Raw genomic sequence first — 21820 nt, 5'->3', positions numbered from 1 at the left:
GTGCTCTGGTCCATGGGGTCACGAAGAGTCGGACACAACTAAACAACAACAATGGTATTTTAAACTGTGTGCGGGGAGGGGGGCTTATAGGGCTGAAGAGTGGCATGTAGCTATAAAATTAAAAATACCGATGATGATGATGATGATTCTAAACGCCACAGCCAATGCGGGGCCCAGGGACTCAGCTATACAGCTGCAAACGAAACATTTTGAATGTGTTGTACAGTGCGATACAATTTGTGGCACTAGATGGCGACTAGGAGCCATAGCAAATTCGATGCCTTTTTCAAAACGATTATTTTTTAAAAGAAGCATTTTCACAACGTTTTTAATACGCGTGTAGATTCCACCCAGGTTCCAGACCGGCTCTGACAGGGACCGGAAGTTAGGTCGAAACGGAAACGCTTTCCTTTTCTTGAAAGAAAGAATGTCTTAAAAAAAAAAAATCATCATTTTTTTTCAATACAAACAACAACATGTTACGGCAAAAATCTGGGTGCGAGGCTGCTCTGCCACCCAGCTCATCGGACTCAGTCCGTGGGTCCCTGCGGAGGAAAATGAGCTCAGCCGGAGACAGGAGCAAACTGCAGAAGATCCAAGTTTATTGGCCAACAGGTTCAAGACGAGATTGAACCGTGAGAAAGGGGTGACATGAGTTTTTGAAACTTCCCTCCATGTCCCAGAATACAGTGCAAAACACGTCATGAATACATTAAAGAGAGGTTTGGTTACACAGATTACATCATGAATATATTAAAGGGAGGTTGGGTTACACAGATTAACATATGGAGGAGGGAGGGGGGAATATGCAGAGCTACACCGGAATAACATAAGGAGGAGGGAGGGGGGAATATGCAGAGCTGGAGATATGCACAGATAAACACTTCCTGGGGATGAGAAAACAATGGTCTCAAATATGCATAGTCTGGCACCTGACATTGCCTGGAGGAAAGGCTGATCAGAGCAAACTGGCACGTTGATTTTCTATGAATTTTATAGATTTTAGTCCCCTTTGACATTGACAATTGGAAATAAATTGATATATTGTAGCGAAGAAGAAGGTGAAGAAGACATGCCCCCCCTTCCGTAACAGTCCCCCATTCGGAGATAGATTTGCATTAAAGTTCTGTAAGAACTTGCAAATCTTTTCTCCGCACCCTAAATCTCGGTGAAGGTGGGGTGCCGTGTGAGTGGGAATAGGCCCTAATGGAAAAGGAGGTTGGTTGAGCAGGGCAACAAAGGAGGGAGCAACACGGACCAATACAATGTATGTTTATGTTATGTAGATATGCACTAAATAATAACTTTGTATCTACCGTACTAGATGTGTGGGTTTGTGCAAACCTGAAGGGGACTTGCAAATCATGCCTCTTAAGGCCATTTGCAAGTATAGTAGTGCAGATAGCTGGGTATAGGATATCGCATAAAGGAACACCTGTTGTATTTTGTTCAGTAGTGGTCTATGCTTTACATTTAGCAGGAAGGTCCACTATTGACTGGGAAAAAATGCAGTTCGCTTTGCCCCCCGCCATTTTGTGTTCTCAGGTGTCAAGGTAGCTCTTCTGTGGTCTCACGTGTCACAGTAGTGGCAATCCCTGGTGAATCCCCTTAGGGCTTTCATATTAGCCATGTTGCCTGGCACCCATCACAGCTGGCACAGGTTTGGACACGTCCTGAGGGAAATGTCTTTACCTTGGCCTTTCTATGGGGTTTTATTTTAGAGGCTCTGGTCAACAGTCATGGGGAAGTTGCTCACTTGCACTTAAAAGGACCAAAAGCTAATTGCAGCCTGGATACACATGCCCAATTCACACTGGGTCCAATTTGAATTTATCTTGCCCCATGGTTCTTAACTCTTCAAACCAATCTGTTAAAAGAAAACCATTCTTAAAAGGGGCACTTGTCCAAATAAGTCAATTTAACTCTATAAGGGATCATTCCTGCTAAATCAAGGCATATACACCTTCCTGAAGCTTCTCCTTGGTAAAGTGAGTTTTAACACATTTTAAAATGGGTAGGGAAGGTTGGCAGTGTGCCAGGTGGGACAGTGAAATGTGGTTATCTAAACATTGAACTACACAATAGCCTGATCCATTTGAAAGCATAAAATGTATGAAAATCCTCCATTGGGGTATAAGGAATAAGACAGTATACATTAAACATAAGACAATTACACACACACACACACAAAAAAATTCTTCCCTTTGTGGAAATAACACTGTCAAACACATTTCAACATTCCTACATAATAACACATAATACACAACAAACTAATTAAATATCAGTTGAATATAAGAGTCAAAAAATGTCCTTGCAATTCATCTCCTCCCCTCTTTGTCAGCCCCACTTCCCCTTTGAAAGAAATTTGTTGTTGCAGGTAATAAGTCTCGTGGTAGCGAAGCTTTTCATTGGATCTGTAGTAACACACTTGTAGAAGTGATATCCTGTAAGGACAGGGTGGACTTAAAAGACACAGTTAAATAATAATAAAACACACACACAAACACACACACACAATGACCTATGAGGAACCAAAATAAATAAATGCTAAGACACAGAATTTTAAGAGATCTGAAGTAACAATGGAAATAAAAGAGTGTTTCTTGATGTGACAACATCGGCTAGAGTGTTAATAGCAAAATACTGGAAAATGACTTAATGGCAATGTAACTTTGTGCAAGTACCTTGAACTAGCCAAAATGACAGAATTAATAAGAAATGCTCAGGCAAAAGGTAAACAAATACCATTCCACAAACAATGTTTGGTTATGCTTCAATTAATTTCATAGACATCATGAAAAAACGGATTAAATAAATGGAAACAGATTATTTATAACTTTAAAGTGTCAAAGACACAAAGGGATGGAAGTCACTAATACAGCAGGGATTTCACAGAACAGAAAGAAAGTTAATACAGCAGGGATTTCACAGAACAGAAAGAAAGTTGTTGTGGGAGAAAAAAGGGACAAACACTTTGTTATCGGGGTTCACATATCCTGTTAAAAGGGAAAATTATTTCATGTGAGAAGCCTGTCAGGAAATGCTGTTCCTAAAATGCACACAAACAAAGTCTGTGATTTAAATCCCATTGAGGGGTGGAATTCTTTGATATTTACCTGTGAAAAGAATTTGGCATGTTAAGATTTCAAACTTGGGACACATTAAGGGTGATTTCTCTCAATGGTTCGTGGAATTCTTTGATATTTACCTGTGAAAAGAATTTGGCATGTTAAGATTTCAAACTTGGGACACATTAAGGGTGATTTCTCTCAATGGTTCGTGGAATTCTTTGATATTTACCTGTGAAAAGAATTTGGCATGTTAAGATTTCAAACTTGGGACACATTAAGGGTGATTTCTCTCAATGGTTCCAAGTTTTACATAAACCTCCTCCCCCCCCCCCACAGTTCCCCCTCCTTCCTCTCTCTCTCTCTCATTTCTTTTCCTATCCTTTTTTTTTTTTTGCTGATCTAGTCTCTGTGCATGTGTGGAGTTCATGTCTCAGCAAACCTTTTATACTATTGAAATGTTGCATCTTTTGGCAAAATTAGAATTTGAATAAGGGAAGGGTAAGGAGTAGATTTTAAAAGAGGGTTAGATTTAAAACAAAAGAGAGAAACTCAGCAATTGAAGTATTCACCAACAAAAGCTAGCAATTTCAGCCCAAGCAAAGTGACTGCTTCCTTTATGTACAGGAAAGGGCTAATATTCCTCTGGCCATTCGTGGAACAATGCCGCGCCCTTATATATGGGAAAAAATGGCCAGAGTCAGAATTCATAGGATTTTTTTAATTTTTTTTTTTTTAACATTCTAAGTTTTTCAGCCTTACCATTTGCAGACAAAAATTTTCCTGCCCCTTTATTTACAGGATTGGTCAAGGCCCATATGTATTGGTCTGATTTTCAAATAGTAGACAAAATGATAAACAAAATGATAAACACTGTAATCACTCAAATGCTTGGTATTACCAGTTGTGCTTCAAAACATCACAGCTTCACCTCTCACCTTTTTAAAACTAAAGAGCAAAGCTAGGCTGAATTTCAACTCCATCACCACACCAGAATTTAAGAATTACCCTGCAATGCTTGCGGACACATGTCCTTCCACACAGCCACAAATTGGGAGAGTTGAAAGGGACCCTGGGGTCATCTAGTCCAACCCTCCAAAATAAAGGGTTCACAGCAAGATTTCACAGCAAGATTGGTACTACACACACATACTTATGTACACAGGCACTACTGGGGAAGAGAGCACAATCAGTGCTCCTATCATGTACTAAGGAAGAGGAAAATAAAAAATTCCCAACTTATACAGAACCCTTTAGCAGATCTTGAGATTAGTTTGAGTTTACTTCCTTAGACGTGCAAGTTCCTTAGAGTGCAAGTTCCTAGACAAATGATCTTTAGAGAAAGATTGAAGTGAACATTTTCTTAAGATAGGGAGAGGATCTCTTATAAAGCATAGTTAAAACTCGGAAGTAAATTTACCTGGCACAGAAGAAGAGGAGAAAAAAAACCCTGAAAGAGACAGAATGAAACAAGGGGGTGGGGCATGTATTCTAAGAAAAGAGGCCTGATATCAGGAGCCTTACAATAACTCTTCTGTCCAACCAAATCAAAGTTAAAACTGGACTCAGATATTTTCTTAGAAGGAAGACCATACTTTCATAGGCATGTGCTTCATGAAATAAATACACTGCATTTTAGCTTGAGAGAGCAGTTGTGCTCACCTACGCTTTTGCAGCAGAAACATCTAATTCACATTAGAAACATTCACATTCCAAAATAGACTGTAGACTCACGATCTGAAAAGTTGCGGCAAAGCAAGAGGTGGGGTAAACATTTGCACCCTTCATTCTCATCTTGTCTTATTTAGGACTGATAAGGTCCAGCATAGCTTCCTTAAATTTAAAATTTTGAAGCAAGCTTGCAGTTTAAACTATGCGCGCTGAAGAAAGGCAGTCTGTCAGAGACAGAAGGAACAGACAACACACATAACAGACAACATGTAAACACACATATTCTCATATATGTATTAACACACAACACACATAACAGACAACATGTAAACATATATACTCTCATCCTTTAGTTGGTTATTGCAAGGAGTTGGGCTGCTTCCTTTAGCTTCATTAAGTGAAATTAGTAGGAAGGTCCCACATGGTTTTAAGAGCCTCCTTGCCTCTTCAAACACCACCAGTTAACCAGCCGGCCAACGCAATTCGGGCTTGGCGGGGGCGGTGCTGGCGGGCCAGATTTCAGAACAGAGGTCCTCTAATTTTTGTTTCGATAATAATTTGTGGCCAGGAATCGACTTCCAATACGTGATGACAAATTGTAGAGGAGAGTCAGGGTCCTTCCGGGACTGAGATGGCTTTCTAGAAGCCTTCCTCCCAGAGTGAGCCCGCTCGTGTTTGGAAGCCTGGGTACCCATTTTATGTTTCACGCGTGTCTAAGTGGAAAGGAAGAGAGGGAGAGGTCGGTAAGGATTGGTATATCTACGAGATTGGTAGACCTAATACAGGGAATTATAGTGAGCAGGAATTTATAGTAAAGAGGGTTTCAAGTCGCTTGGCAACTTTAGTAGGGTTTTTTAAAGAGCTCTAGCTATCCGGTATATTTCCTTCCTATTTTCCTTTTCTCAATATCCTGGGGTCCTTCTTCCACTCTGCCTGATCCCGCCCAATCCTCCCTGGGCTATCCCTCCTGGCAACCTCCTACCTATCGTTAGACTTCTCAGGAAAGGGGCCCTACTGGACGCCCGCGCCGTGCGGTGCCAGATCGGGTGATCCCTGGATAGGGTTCTGGGTCGAAAATCCCCCTTGCTTTCGGAAGCGGGCTCACAATAAGTGGCTCCGACCGGTGCGGCTGGGATTGGATAGAAAGCAAGACCACTTCCTGCCCCCTAGCAAGGACGCTCGGGAAGTTCGGAAAAAGAACTCCAACCCCTTGCTTTCAACTGGGATACCCGTTGCGGAGAGTCGGCTATCTTTCAAGTCGGGTCTCTCCGTCTTACTTTCGGGCTCCCAATTGGTGCGGCTGGCTGGAGAAATATAGAGAAAGAGATAGAGCTCAGAACCCCCCTTTTGGGTCGAGCAGCAGTCCACGGTCTCTCTCACCAATTGGACCAAGAGACAGGCGAGAAGGAGCGATAGAGAGGAGGGCAGAGAATTCAGTTGCCAGGAGATTTCCACCCCTTTCCCACCAGTGCACTGGGTTTTTCCTTTTCCTTATACTCACGTGTTTTCCATGATGATCCCGGGATTAATGAGTAAGCCGGCTGGATCCCTCTTTGCTCCCCGGCTGAACTCCTGGGGCTTTCGATTACCGCCCGGAAGATGGCCGGGGGTCCAAAGGATCTTCCCAGGCAAAATGGCCTGGTGCCGGCTGAAGATTTCGGGGCCCCCGGTCAGCAACGCGGGAGAACCGCATGCCCCACATTGGGCAGCCAACTCTTACGGCAAAAATCTGGGTGCGAGGCTGCTCTGCCACCCAGCTCATCGGACTCAGTCCGTGGGTCCCTGCGGAGGAAAATGAGCTCAGCCGGAGACAGGAGCAAACTGCAGAAGATCCAAGTTTATTGGCCAACAGGTTCAAGACAAGATTGAACCGTGAGAAAGGGGTGACATGAGTTTTTGAAACTTCCCTCCATGTCCCAGAATACAGTGCAAAACACGTCATGAATACATTAAAGAGAGGTTTGGTTACACAGATTACATCATGAATATATTAAAGGGAGGTTGGGTTACACAGATTAACATATGGAGGAGGGAGGGGGGAATATGCAGAGCTACACCGGAATAACATAAGGAGGAGGGAGGGGGGAATATGCAGAGCTGGAGATATGCACAGATAAACACTTCCTGGGGATGAGAAAACAATGGTCTCAAATATGCATAGTCTGGCACCTGACATTGCCTGGAGGAAAGGCTGATCAGAGCAAACTGGCACGTTGATTTTCTATGAATTTTATAGATTTTAGTCCCCTTTGACATTGACAATTGGAAATAAATTGATATATTGTAGCGAAGAAGAAGGTGAAGAAGACATGCCCCCCCCTTCCGTAACAAACAAAAAACCATATACAACAAAAACCACAATTACACTAATAACACAATGTAACATTTCATATTTGAGCACTGATACACCTATAACTACACCTTGTTAACAATATTTCCCCACCTCTCCACCCCCTACTTCCCACCCCTGTCCGCCTTATCACTTTAAGTATTCCTTCCAGATTTCTTCATATTTATCCATTCTTAATTTGCGTCGATATGCAGTTCGTTCGTAGGTATTTAGTCTGTCCATATTGTCAATCTATGTGCTCAATGGGATCTTTTTGCGGCTCTTCCAATTCATCAAGACAAGTTTTTTTGCTTCCAATATGGCACGACACATCCATTTATCTATTTTTGACCCCTTGTAACCTCCCACGTTTCCAGTATATAATTTAGAATTAAATTTAAATTAATTAAGTCAATTCAAATTTAAATTGATTTAGAATGTCGTCACTCGGCGCGCCCTTCGTCACTCGTCCTGCGACGGCGCTGTAAACCCTTTGACCTGGGAAACGCAATCGGGGAGGAAGCGGGCGGAAACCATAGAGACGAACCCGCCACTTCCGGTCAAAATTTCGAAAAAGCTACCATTGGCCCTACCTAACAAAAAAAAGCCCGAGTGCGCGTGCGCACGCGCGTGCGCCTTCCGCTCCGGCGATCTCTGACCCCGCCCACGTCCGGGCCGATCTTCCAGAAGCTGCGCGCGCGCCACCTTCCTCCTTTCCCCCCCGCTCCTCCTTATTAGAGCGAGAGAGCGGACGAGACATCCGGTTCCGCCCCGAATCCGTGCTTGTGAGGGAGGGAGGGAGAAAGAGAGAGACGGACGCGCTGCCCCAGTCGCTCCTCCCCCCCCCCGCGCCCTCGGCCGGGAAGCGAACCCCGGACCCGGAGACGGAGAAAGAAGAGCGTCTAGGTAAGGGAGGGGAGAGGGCCGGGCCGGGCGGGGAAGGCAGGCCTCCCTCCCGCCTTCCCCCGTGAGGGGGTGTGTGGGAAGCGGGGAAACGGGGCAGCTTCTCCTCAGAGAGCGGGAGCAGGAGGAGGATTGGCGGCTGTCAGCAGCCCCGCAGGCCCCTTCCCCGGGCGCCCAGAGGGGTGCGGGGCCGGTGGCTGCGCGACCTTCTTCCCTCCGGCCTCGCCCTGAGGGGGGAATGGGCCGAGGTGCTGCAGGTAGTGGCGGTCATAATAATAATAATAATGTGCAATAAGTCCTCTTTTAGGCGCCCACGCAGCTTGCAGCCACGAAACCGCTAGCCCGTTTGCAAGGCTAAGCAGGGTTCAGACTGGGTGGGAGGGGGGGGAGGGAAACGCGCGCTGGGGTTCCCTGCGTGGCGGGGGGTGGGCTGGATGACCCCCCGAAGGCCCCCTTCTGACTATTCGGTTCTGTGATTCTATGGTACACAAGCCCGCCTTTGAAAGGGTAAGATTGTGAGTGTGCAGCTCTCTCTCTCTCTCTCTCTCTCTCTCTCTCTCTCTGTGTGTGTGTGTGTAAGTAGTGGCAGTAATAATAATAGTAATAATAATAAAGTGCAATAAGTCCTCTTTTAGGTGCCCATGCAGCTTGCGGCAATATCTGCAGCTACGAAACCGCTAGCCCGTTTGCAAGGCTAAGCAGGGTTCAGACTGGGTGGGAGGGGGAGGGAAACGTGCGCTGAGGCTGCATGGCAAGGGGTGGGCTAGACGACCCCCTGGACCCCCTTCTGACTACAGTGGTACCTCGGGTTACAAACGCTTCAGGTTACAGACTCCACTAACCCAGAAATACCTCGGGTTAAAAACTTTGCTTCAGGATGAGAACAGAAATTGTGTGGCAGCAGCGGGAGGCCCCATTAGCTAAAGTGGTGCTTCAGGTTAAGAACAGTTTGAGGTTAAGAACGGACCTCTGGAACAAATTAAGTACGTAACCAGAGGTACCACTGTATTCGGTTCTGTGATTCTATGGTACACAAGCCCGCCTTTGAAAGAGTAAGATTGTGAGTGTGCAGGTCTCTCTCTCTCTAATGTGTGCATGTACATTTATGTGTGTCCCCGTATGTGCACACATACACACACAGCTTCCTTCACTGCGGGCTCAGTGACAACTCCCAGATACTTAGTGCTCATGTGGCACCTTTCAAGTTCCCAGCACACCAGAATAACATGCTTCCTGGCAAAAACAGCCCTGTAAGGTAGGGGTGGCACTGCTGGAAGCGTGTAGCCCTCCAGGTAATATGAGTGTTAGGAATCATATAATGGTTGGGTTGGAAGAGACCCTGGGCGTTATCTAGTCCAACCCCTGCTTCAGGATGGGAAAGGAAAGTACTTCTCCACACAGTGCATGGTTAGGCTAGGACAGACTCACTCCCATAGCAGAGGTTGTGATGCTCACCCAACCTAGATGGCTTTCAAAGAGGATTTAGTCAAATTTGTGGAGAAGAGGACTATCAAAGGCCACTAACTATGATGGATATTCACTGCCTCTGCAGTTGCAGGCTGTCAAGCTTCTGAATACTAGTTGCTGCTGGAAGCTTCAGGAGGGGGAAAAGGTTATTGCGCTTGAATTCTGCCTGTGGATTTCCCATAATCGGTATCTGGTCAGCTGCTGTGAGAACAAGGTGCTGGACTAGATAAGGCACTGGCCTGTTGCAGCTGACTCCTCTTAAATCTTACAAGAGTGAAAGTGACTTGCAGTGGCTAAGATCTTAAGTGGGGATTTCCTGTTTAATAACACTTAGCTGCTATGCTATATCAGCTTCCATTTCACATGTGAAAATGGGTGCTGTGAACCTGTCTTGTCCCTACTGACACATCAAGGATTGCTGAGCTTGTCAACCCCACTATAACAAATTGCTTTAACCTTTTCTTTTACCTGTTGACAGATGTACTTATTTACTGTGCATTATAGCTGGTCCTAGACCTGATTTGAAAACAAAGCTCTGTTTGATTAAAAGGATAATAAAAAATAGAATTCCCTTAAGATGTATTATCATAGTTCTGAACTAGCCACCTTAATGTTTACTCCAATGCATTCATATGCAAATACCCTAGAGACAAAAATAGATCTTCCTTCCATTCAGAAAAAAACAGCAGCTTTACTGCATGTATGCATGCTAAAAGATCCATATAGTTCCTCATCCTGTTTTCCATTGTAGCTAACTAAATGCTAATGGAAAACCCCCAAGCAGAGATGAAGAGGAGAGTGTGGGCTACTTTTACTTAGAAGGCTAAGTTGCAAACTCATTAACAGTGTGAAGCTGCAATTGTGCTCTTACAAGAGCCTCTTGCTAGCTCTTCCTATAGGGCGTAGGGGCAGGAAATAGGTGAATTAGGCACAAACCCCCATGAGGGAAGTATTTGAATTGGGGCCAAATTCACCTTTTGCATGTCAGACAACAAGTGGTCATGCCAAAAGATAAGTGGGGAAGGGAGAAGCAAGCAAAACTGCTATCCAACCTTCACTCATCCCAAACAGTTTTCCAACCACTCAGGTACAGCAGGAGGGCATATTATGGGGCACAGCTTCCTGACCCAGCAAACACCTAGAGGGTTGCACCAGGAACCCCAGGTTTCACATACAAGTGGTCCCAAGTTCAAACCTTGACTGCCATTTCCCACTTGAAAATTCTGGAAGGACTTTGTATCCCTAGGATGCCTTGGTGAATGCAGGGTCTTGAGCCATTCAGAGGAAATACCACATCAGTCAATTGTATGACTCCCACGTGACCCAGTTTGCTTTTGCAGCACTCAGTCCCTGCCATATAACCTAGCCACACTATTCCACATGTTCATATGCATTATTGTCTGGTACTGCTGTTTATTTCCTCACTATTTCTTGAGGAAATACAGTATGTCCCCAATTCTTTCCCCTAACAACAGACTTACCCATTCCTTCACATGCCCACTGCGTAATTCATCCCATCAGAAGTAACCAGGAGGTTTTTCAATTGTTAGGGGTCTCAACCCCCTTACCTCACTGGAATTCAGATGGCCAAAGAAGGAATAAACTACACCAAGACCTGGTGGAGAAGAAATCTTTGAGCCCCTTTCTCTTCATAATTCTATCCTGACACGAGCTCCTGTGAATAAGAACCAGCAGGCGTGGGAAGCAGGGTTCGAAATTAGCAGGGCGCCAGGCACATTTCGCGCCTAAAGATACTCCATTTACGAGCACCGCAAAAGGTCTGGATTCCATTTTTTTGCACTTGGCTGACACTCAAGGATTACTGAAATGTCCCAGTGCCTGCCAACCTAGCAGTTCGAAAGCACCCCCGGGTGCAAGTAGATAAATAGGGACCGCTTACCAGTGGGAAGGTAAACGGCGTTCCGTGTGCTGCTCTGGCTCGCCAGATGCAGCTTGTCACGCTGGCCACGTGACCCGGAAGTGTCTGCGGACAGCGCTGGATCCCGGCCTATAGAGTGAGATGACAGCACAACCCTAGAGTCTGGCAACACTGGCCCGTACGGGCAGGGGTACCTTTACCTTACCTTTACCTATGTGCTTTGAAGCCTCAAAGTATATGTTAAGAACAGACAGTACATTAAGGAGTTTAATAATGTAAAGTCTTTTGAAAACTGAAGTCTGGTACCAATATTTTATTGTAAACACCAAATTAAACATGTATTTCTTTTTAAAATGGGATATTAACAATGTGTCACTTATATTAGTTCATGCTTATCAAAATAATAAATAGAAAGTGTTGCTGGACCCACCCCTAATCGCAACTAGATATTCTGTTTTGGCACCCACAACCCAGGTCCCAGGAGCCATTTGGCTCCTAGCTTTTCTATCCCAGTTTCTAACACTGGTGGGAAAGGGTCCTCGGCTCCTAAACCCCATCAACACAGAAGTGGCAGCTGTAACAAAGCGGAATGAGACCTGGAAGCAGAAAATATGAACATAGCTGCCAGTCACCTTGTCTCAGCAGGGCTCCTTCACCTTTGCTATGTGGCCAACAGCAAAGGAACAGGTGTACTGCTCCATACTGCTCCATCTCTGTGTTGGCTAGGGCTTCAACAATGCATAGCTGTCTCCCAAGCAGCTTACAAAAAAATACAGGAGCTTAGTAGAACAGGAAAGTCATCAAAACACAAGGAATAGCACCGGTCACTGCTGTTACTAACATTGTAGTCCTATCGTGTAGTCTTAGTAGGAACTTTCCTTAGAGGACTGCTTGTGAGCCAGGAAGAGTTGGGGACATTAATGAGCAATGGTCAGGAATCTGCAACATAGGCTGTAGCTACTCTCAGCTTCATCAAGCCTTTCAGAAGGGAGCTATCACCGAGACAGTACTTGCTCTTTTTCCTGTGGGGAGCTGCTGTGGGGTTCTTTGTGCAATGTCTACTTTTTTCAGACTGTGATCCTGGAAGGCAAAAGGAATGATGATTGTTTGGCTGGCACTAGCAGTGTGGCAACACAAAGCTTACCTGCACCTGAGTCTGTGTCACTACCCCACCCCACTAAGTGTGTGTACTCAGATTTGCATGGAGACATCATTACTAGCTTTGGGGAGAGGAAGGCTTTGTAATGCAAAAAGTTTAACCAAAAAGGTGTTGTCGAGTAAGCATGTTACCTCCCATCCCTTGCTTGGTTTTGTGGGGTCCCTTGTCCTTTCCTCCCTTGCTGGGGTAACAGAGCAGCAGTTCCTGTTGCATTGGAGTTCCCATATAATACTATTTAGAGGTACCCATAATGCTATTTAGAGGATAAGCTTTTTGTGGAAAGTGCTCTTTCACTTTAGGAACATACGGTACTGTGCTATACTGAGCCAGATCATTGATTCACTTACTGTCTCCACCAATTGGCAGGAGCTCTCCTGTGTTTAGGAAGGAGCCTCTCCACCACACTCACCATGTTACCTGGAGTTGCCAGGTATTGAACTTGGGACCTAGATGTAATAATAATAATAATTATAATATTATTTATACCCCGCCCTTCTGACTGGGTCTCCCCAGCCACTCTGGGCAGCTTCCAACCAAATATCAAAAACAATACAGCGTCAGACATTAAAAACTTCCCTAAACAGGGTGTCTTTTAAAAGTAAAATAGTTGTTTATTGCCTTGACATCTGCTGGGAGGGCGTTCCACAGGGCAGGCGTCACTACCAGGAAGGCCCTCGGCCTGGTTCCCTGTAACCTCACTTCTCGCAGCGAGGGAACCGCTAGAAGGCCCTCGGAGCTGGACCTCTGTGCAAAATGATGGGGATGGAGACGCTCCTTCAGGTATACAGGACCAAGGCCGTTTAGGGCTTTAAAGGTCAGCACCAACACTTTGAATTCTGCTCGGAAACATACTGGGAGCCAATGAATATCTTTTAGGACCGGTAGATGTTCTACCACTGAGCTACTGTCCTTGCGTAGCTCCCACCAGCAAGGTGAATCCCAGTGGTACAGGTTTTCCAGAAAATTTTGGACTGGAAAATTTTTGTTGCCCTAAGGCATTTGAGTTCCAATTTAGCGCATTTGTTTGACTTACTTTTTATTTTTGTTTATTAAATGTGTGCTGTATTAATTTTACATGCTGTATGAACATCTCCGAAGGTTTTCCAATATCCAGAAGTATTAGAATGGAAATTTGCCCCCCCAGGTGCTCCAAATGTAGTTTGAAACATTGTAGTCAAGCAGATTCAAAACTTCACTTGAAAATTATTTTTATTGGAATATTTGTAAATAATTTAAGGTTTAACAATTCAATAGCATACACTTACCTTCTGTGGTAGAGGAGGGAAGAAGGCACTGCTAATGTTAACATATGAACTTCATCATGCCTAAAGAACAAATAAGTGTGCTTCCTACAGTCACCTTATCCAGAGTATTGTTGTTGTTGTTTAGTCGTGTCCGACTCTTCGTGACCCCATAGACCAGAGCACGCCAGGCACTGTCCAACCATCTCGTCCTCCGTCGTCCCCTTCTCCTTGTGCCCTCCACCTTTCCCAACATCAGGGTCTTTTCCAGGGAGTCTTCTCTTCTCATGAGGTGGCCAAAGTATTGGAGCCTCAGGTTCAGGATCTGTCCTTCCAGTGAGCACTCAGGGCTGATTTCTTTCAGAATGGATGCGTTTGCTCTTCTTGCAGTCCATGGGACTCTCAAGAGTCTCCTCCAGCACCATAATTCAAAAGCATCAATTCTTCGGCAATCAGCCTTCTTTATGGTCCAGAGTATTGTATCTATTCAAATTGTTCAGTTTGATTTGAATTGTATTAATTATGTTACATGACATACCAAATTTAAGGAAGACACTGACAAACTGATATGTGTCCAGAGGGGGGTGACTAGAATGCTAGAATGGTCAGTCTGGAAACACATGCTAGACAGAAGTAGCTGGGTATGTTTAGCCTGGAAAAAATAAGATTAAAGGGAGACACAGTGGGGAAGATCTATCAGGAAGATAGATCTATCAGGAAGATAGAGCAGCAGTTTGACTTCACCTCCAGAGGTGCATTTCATTGTCTTTTGAGACAGACAGATGCCAACAACAACAATTGACTAGTTGCATGGGGTGGTGGAGTCAACAGTGGTTTAGCTTGGGTAGTGCATTGATGCAGGGGGCATAACATCAAACCCTAAAGCTCTCCAGCCAGCATTAATATAGCCTTGCACCCTTAGCCATCTCTTTGATAAACTGAAAAGCCCCCAATACGTGAGCATTTCTTAGTAGGGTGCTTCAACCCTGTCATCTTCCTGGCTGCGCTTTTTTACATCTTTTCCAACTCTATATCATATTTTTGTGTTGGAGGAACTGAAATTGTAGATAGTATTCCAAATGCAAGTGCTTTATTGGTTTATTTATATAAACGTGATATGATAACAACTGCTTCATTTTAAATTCCTTTTGTAATAATTCCGAGCACGGTATTTTCCTTTTCCATTACCACCATGCTCTTAGTTAATGATTTTCACAGAGCTATATCCATTGTGGTGGTAATATACATTTTTTTTGTTTAGTCACCGCATGTTCAGATCTCATCAATGTACAGGTTTCCCCCCTCCAACGTGTATCAGTTTTCACTTAACTTGCATTGAACCTAAGTTTCATTGACTATTCATGCAGTTGGGAGAGATTTTTCAGCTTCTATTAGTTGGCAACCTGAATAATTTGCTGTTCTCTGCAGACTTGGCCATTTTAGTGTTCACTCTTTGTCTCCAGATCATTTATCAACAAATTTAATAGTATCAGTATCTTATATAATGATTCATTGTACTTCCCATCATTGAAATAATTTTATGTTATTTCAATTCTTTGCTTCCTGTTCTTTAGCAAATTAATGAATCTCTATTATTTCTTCCATGACTGCTAAATTTACTCAGAAGACTTTGGTGAGGTACTTTGTCAAAAGCTTTTTGGAAGCCAGAGTATATAATCTCTACTGAATCATGCATATCTACATGCTTGTAAAGCCTTAAAAGGCTTTGGTCCTGTTTACCTGATGGAGCTTCTCCACCCCCATAATTCAGCCCAGAGGGGCTTTCTGGTGGTTCCCTCACTGTGAGAAGCCAAGTTACAGGGAACCAGGCAGAGGGCCTTCTTGGTAGTGGCACCCGACCTGTGGAACGCCCTCCTACCAGATGTCAAGGAAATAAACAACTATCTGACTTTTAGAAGACATCTGAAGGCAGCCATGTTCAGGGAAGTTTTAAATGTTTGATGTACTGTGCTTTAATTTTTTGATAGCCACCCAGAGTGGTTGGGGTAGCCCAGTCAGATGGGTGGTATATAAGTATTCAATAATAAATGATTGATTGTAGAAAATGAAAGGTTGACAAGGCAGCACAGGACTCCACTTTGCCAAAGCCATGTTGTTTTACTCCACCTTCCTTCAACTTCAGCCAGTGTGGCCAATGATCGGGGAGTTGCAATACAGCAGCATCTGGAGGACCACAGGTTTCCCCATTCCTGATTTAGATTCTAAATCTGCAGTCCTGGGAATAAGCCATTTTGAACATGGTGAAACTTACCCTGGAGAAAACATGCATTGGGTCAGAACGTTGGGCATCAAAGTAGTACATTCCTGAAACTGTGTGTCCAAATAGTGCAAGTCCCACGTAGGATGTGCGTCCCATGGACATGTCATGGGGAGGGTGGTCAGATGTTGATGAGAATTGGGAGAGGCCAACTCAAGGGAAGGTTCTAGTGGGATGAGGACTTGCAGCCCCAGGGAAGTGGCCAGTGGATTAGGAGGAGGGGATCCAGATTCAGGAGAAGGGCCTAGTCGCTTGTCAGAGGTGGACTTCCCAAGCCATACATCACCAGCTATGGAGGTGGTTCCAGCAGCACCGTACCCTGAAAGTGAAGAGAACTCCCCTGTGAGTTGGCTGTGTCATCTCCAAGGATGCAGAGGCAACAGCGCTAGTGCAAGCAGACCATATATGCCCAGCCTCTACAGAGGAGTTCCCATTTGCTTCTCAGTCCCAAGGCTTGGGACGTCAAATGCACGAATGTGCCTGTTTCAGTCTTCAAACCTAGAGGGCAGGGAGCACGTCAAGTGTAGGATCAAATCTTAGATAAGCCTAGCCATGTATCTTGGTACTCTGCCATGCTTTAATGGCTTGTAACCTGTAGACTCATGCTGGGCTGCTGTATGAGTCAAACTTTCAGAACAGTTTGCGTTCTGAGTCCAAAGAGGGCTCAGGATATCGGGCAAATATTTTAAAATAAAGAATTGCAGCTGCTGCTTGTAAAAGCTGTACCTGCCTATCCCAGCTTTTATACTTTTATCACTCCTATGTAAGTGAAGTGAACACTTGGAAGGGGAAATTGCAGAAACCTTAAATTCTTTTGAAATTGAATTTTGCTGGATAGGAACTACTGTAGTTCTTTCCCTCCCTGCAGTTATAAGGTTCTATTGCGTTTAATGTTCATCATCCAATAGAGTACTGTACATTTCATCTTATGTTGTGTGTGTTCTCTTGTATTACAGCCTTTGACACTGTCTACCAAAGAAATGGTGATGGAGAAGCCAAGTCCGCTGCTTGTAGGGCGGGAGTTCGTGAGGCAGTACTATACCCTGCTAAATAAAGCCCCCGACTTCTTACACAGGTAACTTCTAAATATATCAAAAGCTGGTGTTGTCTTGACAAAAGTAGCAAGTTGAATTGACCCCACTTCCTCCAAATGTAACTGTTTGTCTTCTTATGGACAGCTTAATTTGACTGTATGGACTAGTTCCGCCTTGATGTTTTTATTTTATTGTATAGTTTACTAAAGGGTGGCTTTAAAATCTTTATATTAAATGGGTGTTCTTTAAATAAACAACAAGCATAGCCAACTTGGGCTATGTTTATTTTGTGTCCCATAATTTGTTTCACGCACAAAGAAAACCCACCCTTTCAAGCCATAAAAAATTATATTTTGAAGTGTGGTTTTAATTTAGGTTCTGACTGAAACAGCTGTTCTACCTAAATTTGAAGTGGTTTTTTAAAAAATAATAATTGTGGGCTTCATTAATAAAGAAGAAGCAATTGAAAAAGCAGCTGAACAACGCAAATTGGGAGCGTTGAGAGAAGAAACAAAGCACAGATACCCTGCCTCCTATTCCTGTGTATTTATTTATTGGAGGCTTTGTTCAACTAAGTCATATTCAGTATTGACACACTGAAATCATTGGACTTCAGTTGCTCATGACTAACAATTCCATTGATTTCAGTGGGCCTAGTTTGGACATGGCTTACCCAGATACAACTCTATGAAAGTACCGTACTCACTTAATTTACAAATCCACTCTTCCTTTGTTGGTATGTCCTGAGATTTCCATTTTTTTTAAAAGAAAATTTATTAAGATTTTTTTTTTAAATACAAATGCATAAATAATAACCAACTTCATTTACATAACATACTTTCATCACTTATTTGGACTCCCTCACGTCTCCCGCACCCACTTACATCGTAAATAAAAAATTTTCAAACAAATTATCATCTTGTTTAGAATCTTATATCCCTTCATTTTAATACAATCTAACAGTTCTCTAACAAAAGAGAATATGTAATCTTATTAATCTCACTTATCATCAAATTAAAATCTAGTTTAGTGGTGGACAGTTAGTTATGATCAGCATCCTTCTTAACATTCAACCAAATTACAATGTTTTTGTAGGTATATCTTAAATTTCTTCCAGTCTTCTTCAACCCTCTCTTCTCCCAGGTCTCGGATTCTGCCAGTCATCTCAGCTAGTTGCATATAGTCCATCAGCTGCATCTGCCATTCTTCCAGTGTGGGTAGATCTTGAGTTTTCCAATTCTTAGCAATAAGTATCCTTGCTGCCGTTGTTGCATACATAAAAAATGTTCGGTCCTTCTTTAACACATTCTGGCCGACAATGCCCAGAAGGAAGGCCTCTGGTTTCTTGGTGAAGGTATACTTAAATACCTTTTTCAACTCATTATATATCATTTCCCAGAAGGCCTTCACTTTAGGGGAAGTCCACCAGAGGTGAAAGAATGTTCCTTCATTTTCTTTACATTTCCAACATTTATTGTCAGACAAATGGTATATTTTGGCAAGTTTAACTGGGGTCATGTACCATCTATATATCATTTTCATTATATTTTCCTTCAGAGCGTTACATGCAGTGAAGTTCAACCCAGTGGTCCACAACCTTTCCCAGTCTTCAAACATAATGTTATGCCCAATATCCTGTGCCCACTTTATCATAGCCGATTTAACCATTTCGTCTTGTGTATTCCATTTCAACAGCAAGTTATACATTCTTGAAAGTACCTTAGTCTTAGGTTCTAACAGTTCTGTTTCCAACTTCGATTTCTCCACCTGGAACCCTAACTTTTTATCATTTTTAAAAACTTCCTTAATCTGAGCGTAATGTAACCAGTCTCGCACTTTATCCTTCATTTTCTCCAAACTCTGCAGTTTCCAATTGTCTCCATCTTTTTCTAGAATTTCCGAATACTTTGGCCATTTGGCCTCCATATTGGGTATTTTTCGGGCCTTAGCTTCCAGAGGTGAAAGCCACCTTGGAGTTTTATTTTCCAATAAGTCTTTATATTTTGTCCAGACATTAAACACAGCTTTCCTGACAATATGGTTCTTAAAGGCCTTGTTGATCTTAACTTTATCATACCATAAGTATGCATGCCAACCAAAAGCATTGTTAAAACCTTCCAAATCCAGTACGTCAGTGTCTTCGAGAAGTAGCCAGTCTTTTAGCCAGCAGAAAGCTGCGGCTTCATAATACAATTTTAGGTCTGGCAGGGCTGAGATTTCCATTTAGTAGCTCATTCTCCATGATGCATAGCTGAGAAGCAATAGAAGACCTGTTACATCCTGGATACCTTGAAGTGATTTAAGTTATTCTGACCCAAGAGCTGCTTATTGACAACAGCCTATGAGAGTGAACTGTAAATGGTTAAGCGTCTCAACTGTGGTTTCTCAGCTTCCTGTGCCACACAGTTATGGAGAATGACAAGTGCTGTAAACAATTCAACATTGGCAGTGAGGTCCTCAAGCAACAGTTTTGAACTGTGAAATGGTGCATCTCTTTCCCATTGAAAAGTGTTGAGATAAATATGCATCATAATTATCCCAGAAAATGCATACAACTAACAATGATGTGGATTTTCTTCCCACTGGGGTAGTCTGCTGCTAATCAAATGATTAGTAGGTCTGTACTTCAACAAAGGGATGCAGGTGGCGCTGTGGATTAAACCACAGAGCCTAGGACTTGCCAATCAGAAGGTCGATGGTTCAAATCCCTGCGACGGGGTGAGCTCCCATTGCTTGGTCCCTGCTCCTGCCAACCTAGCAGTTCGAAAGCACATCAAAGTGCTCTGCTCTGGCTTGCCAGAAGCAGTCATGCTGACCACATGACCCAGAAGCTGTATGCCGGCTCCCTTGGCCAATAAAACGAGATGAGCACCGCAACCCCAGAGTTGGCCACGACTGGACCTAATGGTCAGGGGTCCCTTTACCTTTACTTCAACATAGTGGTGGCTGACACAATGCTCAAGAAAATTAAGAACGTCAAGGTTCATCACATACCCCTTTACTGTGATGATGACCTAGCATTCTGTCTTTGTCTTAGGATTTGGGTCGCAATCTGAATGTGTGAAGAACCTGGGCAATAGTTCAGGAGTCATTGCTTCTCTTATTGCATCTCTTGCCATTAGATTTAATGGTATTAGCATCTTGGAAGCTTTCAGAATTTCGTGAACAAGAAATGCTGAATCATAAATGCATATTGATGTACTCCTTACAGCTGCTTCCAGTTTCAGGCTGCTCTTGGAGACCAATATATTGTTTGATTAGTTTTGTATTCTGTTGGCTCCACTTAAAAAGTTACTGCAGTACAGTGGTACCTCGGGTTAAGAACTTGCCGTATTTTTCGCTCCATAAGGCGCACCTGACCATAAGGGGCACCTAGTTTTTAGAAGGGGAATTCAAGAAAAAAAATATTATTTAAAGGGAGTGCTGAGCAGAGCCTGTATGCATCCCAGGCTCTGCTCTGCGCTCCCTTTCACGAGCCGCATGGAGTGTGTGTGTGTCTCTTGGGGGCTTTTGCAGGAGGTGGGGGAAGAGAGCCCCTCTCTGTCACTTCCCCCACCTCCCGCAAGAGCCGCACGCTCTTTAAAGGGAGTGCGGCTCTTGGGGGCTTTTCTCCCCCCACCTCCCGCAAAAACCAGGGATAGCCGTGTGAAGCCTCTGCAGGGCAGTGGGATGAAGGCTCCCCACTGCCCTGCAGAGGCTTTGTGCCGCTAAGGCAGAAGCTAAAACAGCTAGAGGGAGCACTTCACAGACTACCCCAGAGCTTCTCAGGAGCTTGTCGGGGCTGGCGAGGGAAGCCTGGGTTTCACCTCCCAGCCCCACACATTCGCTCCATACACAGACATTTCCCCTTAATTTTTAAGAGGAAAAAAGTGTGTCTTGTGGAGCAAAAAATACGGTAATTCGTTCTGGAGGTCCGTTCTTAACCTGAAACTGTTCTTAACCCGAGGTACCACTTTAGCTAATGGGGCCTCCCGCTGCTGCTGCCACCACGCAATTTATGTTCTCATCCTGAAGCAAAGTTCTTAACCCACGGTACTATTTCTGGGTTAGCGGAGTCTGCAACCTGAAGGGTCTGTAACCCGAGGTACCACTGTAATGGCTTTGAAATTACTGGTGCCTTGTGGTTGGATGTGGGCAGGGGAGATCGGGGAGATTGTATTAGAGCTTCAGAGTACTGTATTTTAATTGTTTTATTTAGGGATAAATAAAAATTATTTCCAATTTAAAGGCATATAAACTGACCTGGACTCTGTGATCATCATCTGAGGCCCTTCTTCATGTGCCTCCTCCATGAGAGGTCCAGAGCGTGGCAATACAAGAAAGGGCCTTTTCTGCAGTGGCTCCCCGCTTGTGGAATGTGCTCTCCAACGAGGTTTCGCTGGTGCCTTTGTTATACATCATTAGGCGCCCAGCAGAAACCTTCCTCTTTAAACAGCCCTTTGGCTGATGTGGCCTTTGAAATGTGATTGTGGGAGGTGGGGTTATTGTTTTGTTTTGTTTTGTTTTGTTTTAACTATTTATTTTATGCTTCTTTCCTGGTATTTTTATCTTGTGAACCGCCCTGAGATCTGATGAAGGGAGGTATATTAAATTTAATAAGTAATCATAATTTTAATACAGAGAACAAGGAGCAAAAAACAATCCTTAATGATTTCAGAACTGTAGGTATCAGCATTGTATTTCGATAACTTAATGGCAGAAAGAGCTCTCATGGTTACAGTTGAAATTGTTCTGGCTCTGACCATATTAAGTGATCTCCTTTAGGACTGTACCCACAGATAACCTGGAATT

At 43.7% G+C, this 21820-nt stretch overlaps 1 protein-coding gene and 1 long non-coding RNA gene across 3 annotated transcripts in view; one reads left to right on the top strand and one right to left on the bottom strand.

The window, feature by feature from the left end:
- The window catches only part of LOC309354402, a 146839-nt gene that overhangs the window by 58003 nt on the left and 67016 nt on the right, over positions 1-21820 (bottom strand). The window lies entirely within an intron of this gene.
- G3BP2 (G3BP stress granule assembly factor 2) overlaps positions 7768-21820 on the top strand; it is a 38349-nt gene continuing 24296 nt past the window's right edge. The window contains exons 1-2 of one of the 2 annotated variants that reach the window (XM_081884186.1): positions 7768-7974; positions 16952-17070. In XM_081884186.1, the coding sequence (XP_081740312.1) occupies positions 16976-17070 (95 nt within the window). In that variant the 5' untranslated portion in view covers positions 7768-7974; positions 16952-16975. The remainder of the gene's footprint in view (positions 7975-16951; positions 17071-21820) is intronic. The other variant, XM_081884185.1, reaches the window with a different exon arrangement.

Source organism: Podarcis melisellensis (genome assembly GCF_964234715.1).
Source record: "Podarcis melisellensis genome assembly, chromosome: 13".
NCBI lineage: Eukaryota > Metazoa > Chordata > Lepidosauria > Squamata > Lacertidae > Podarcis > Podarcis melisellensis.
This window is presented reverse-complemented; position numbering and strand designations above follow the sequence as displayed.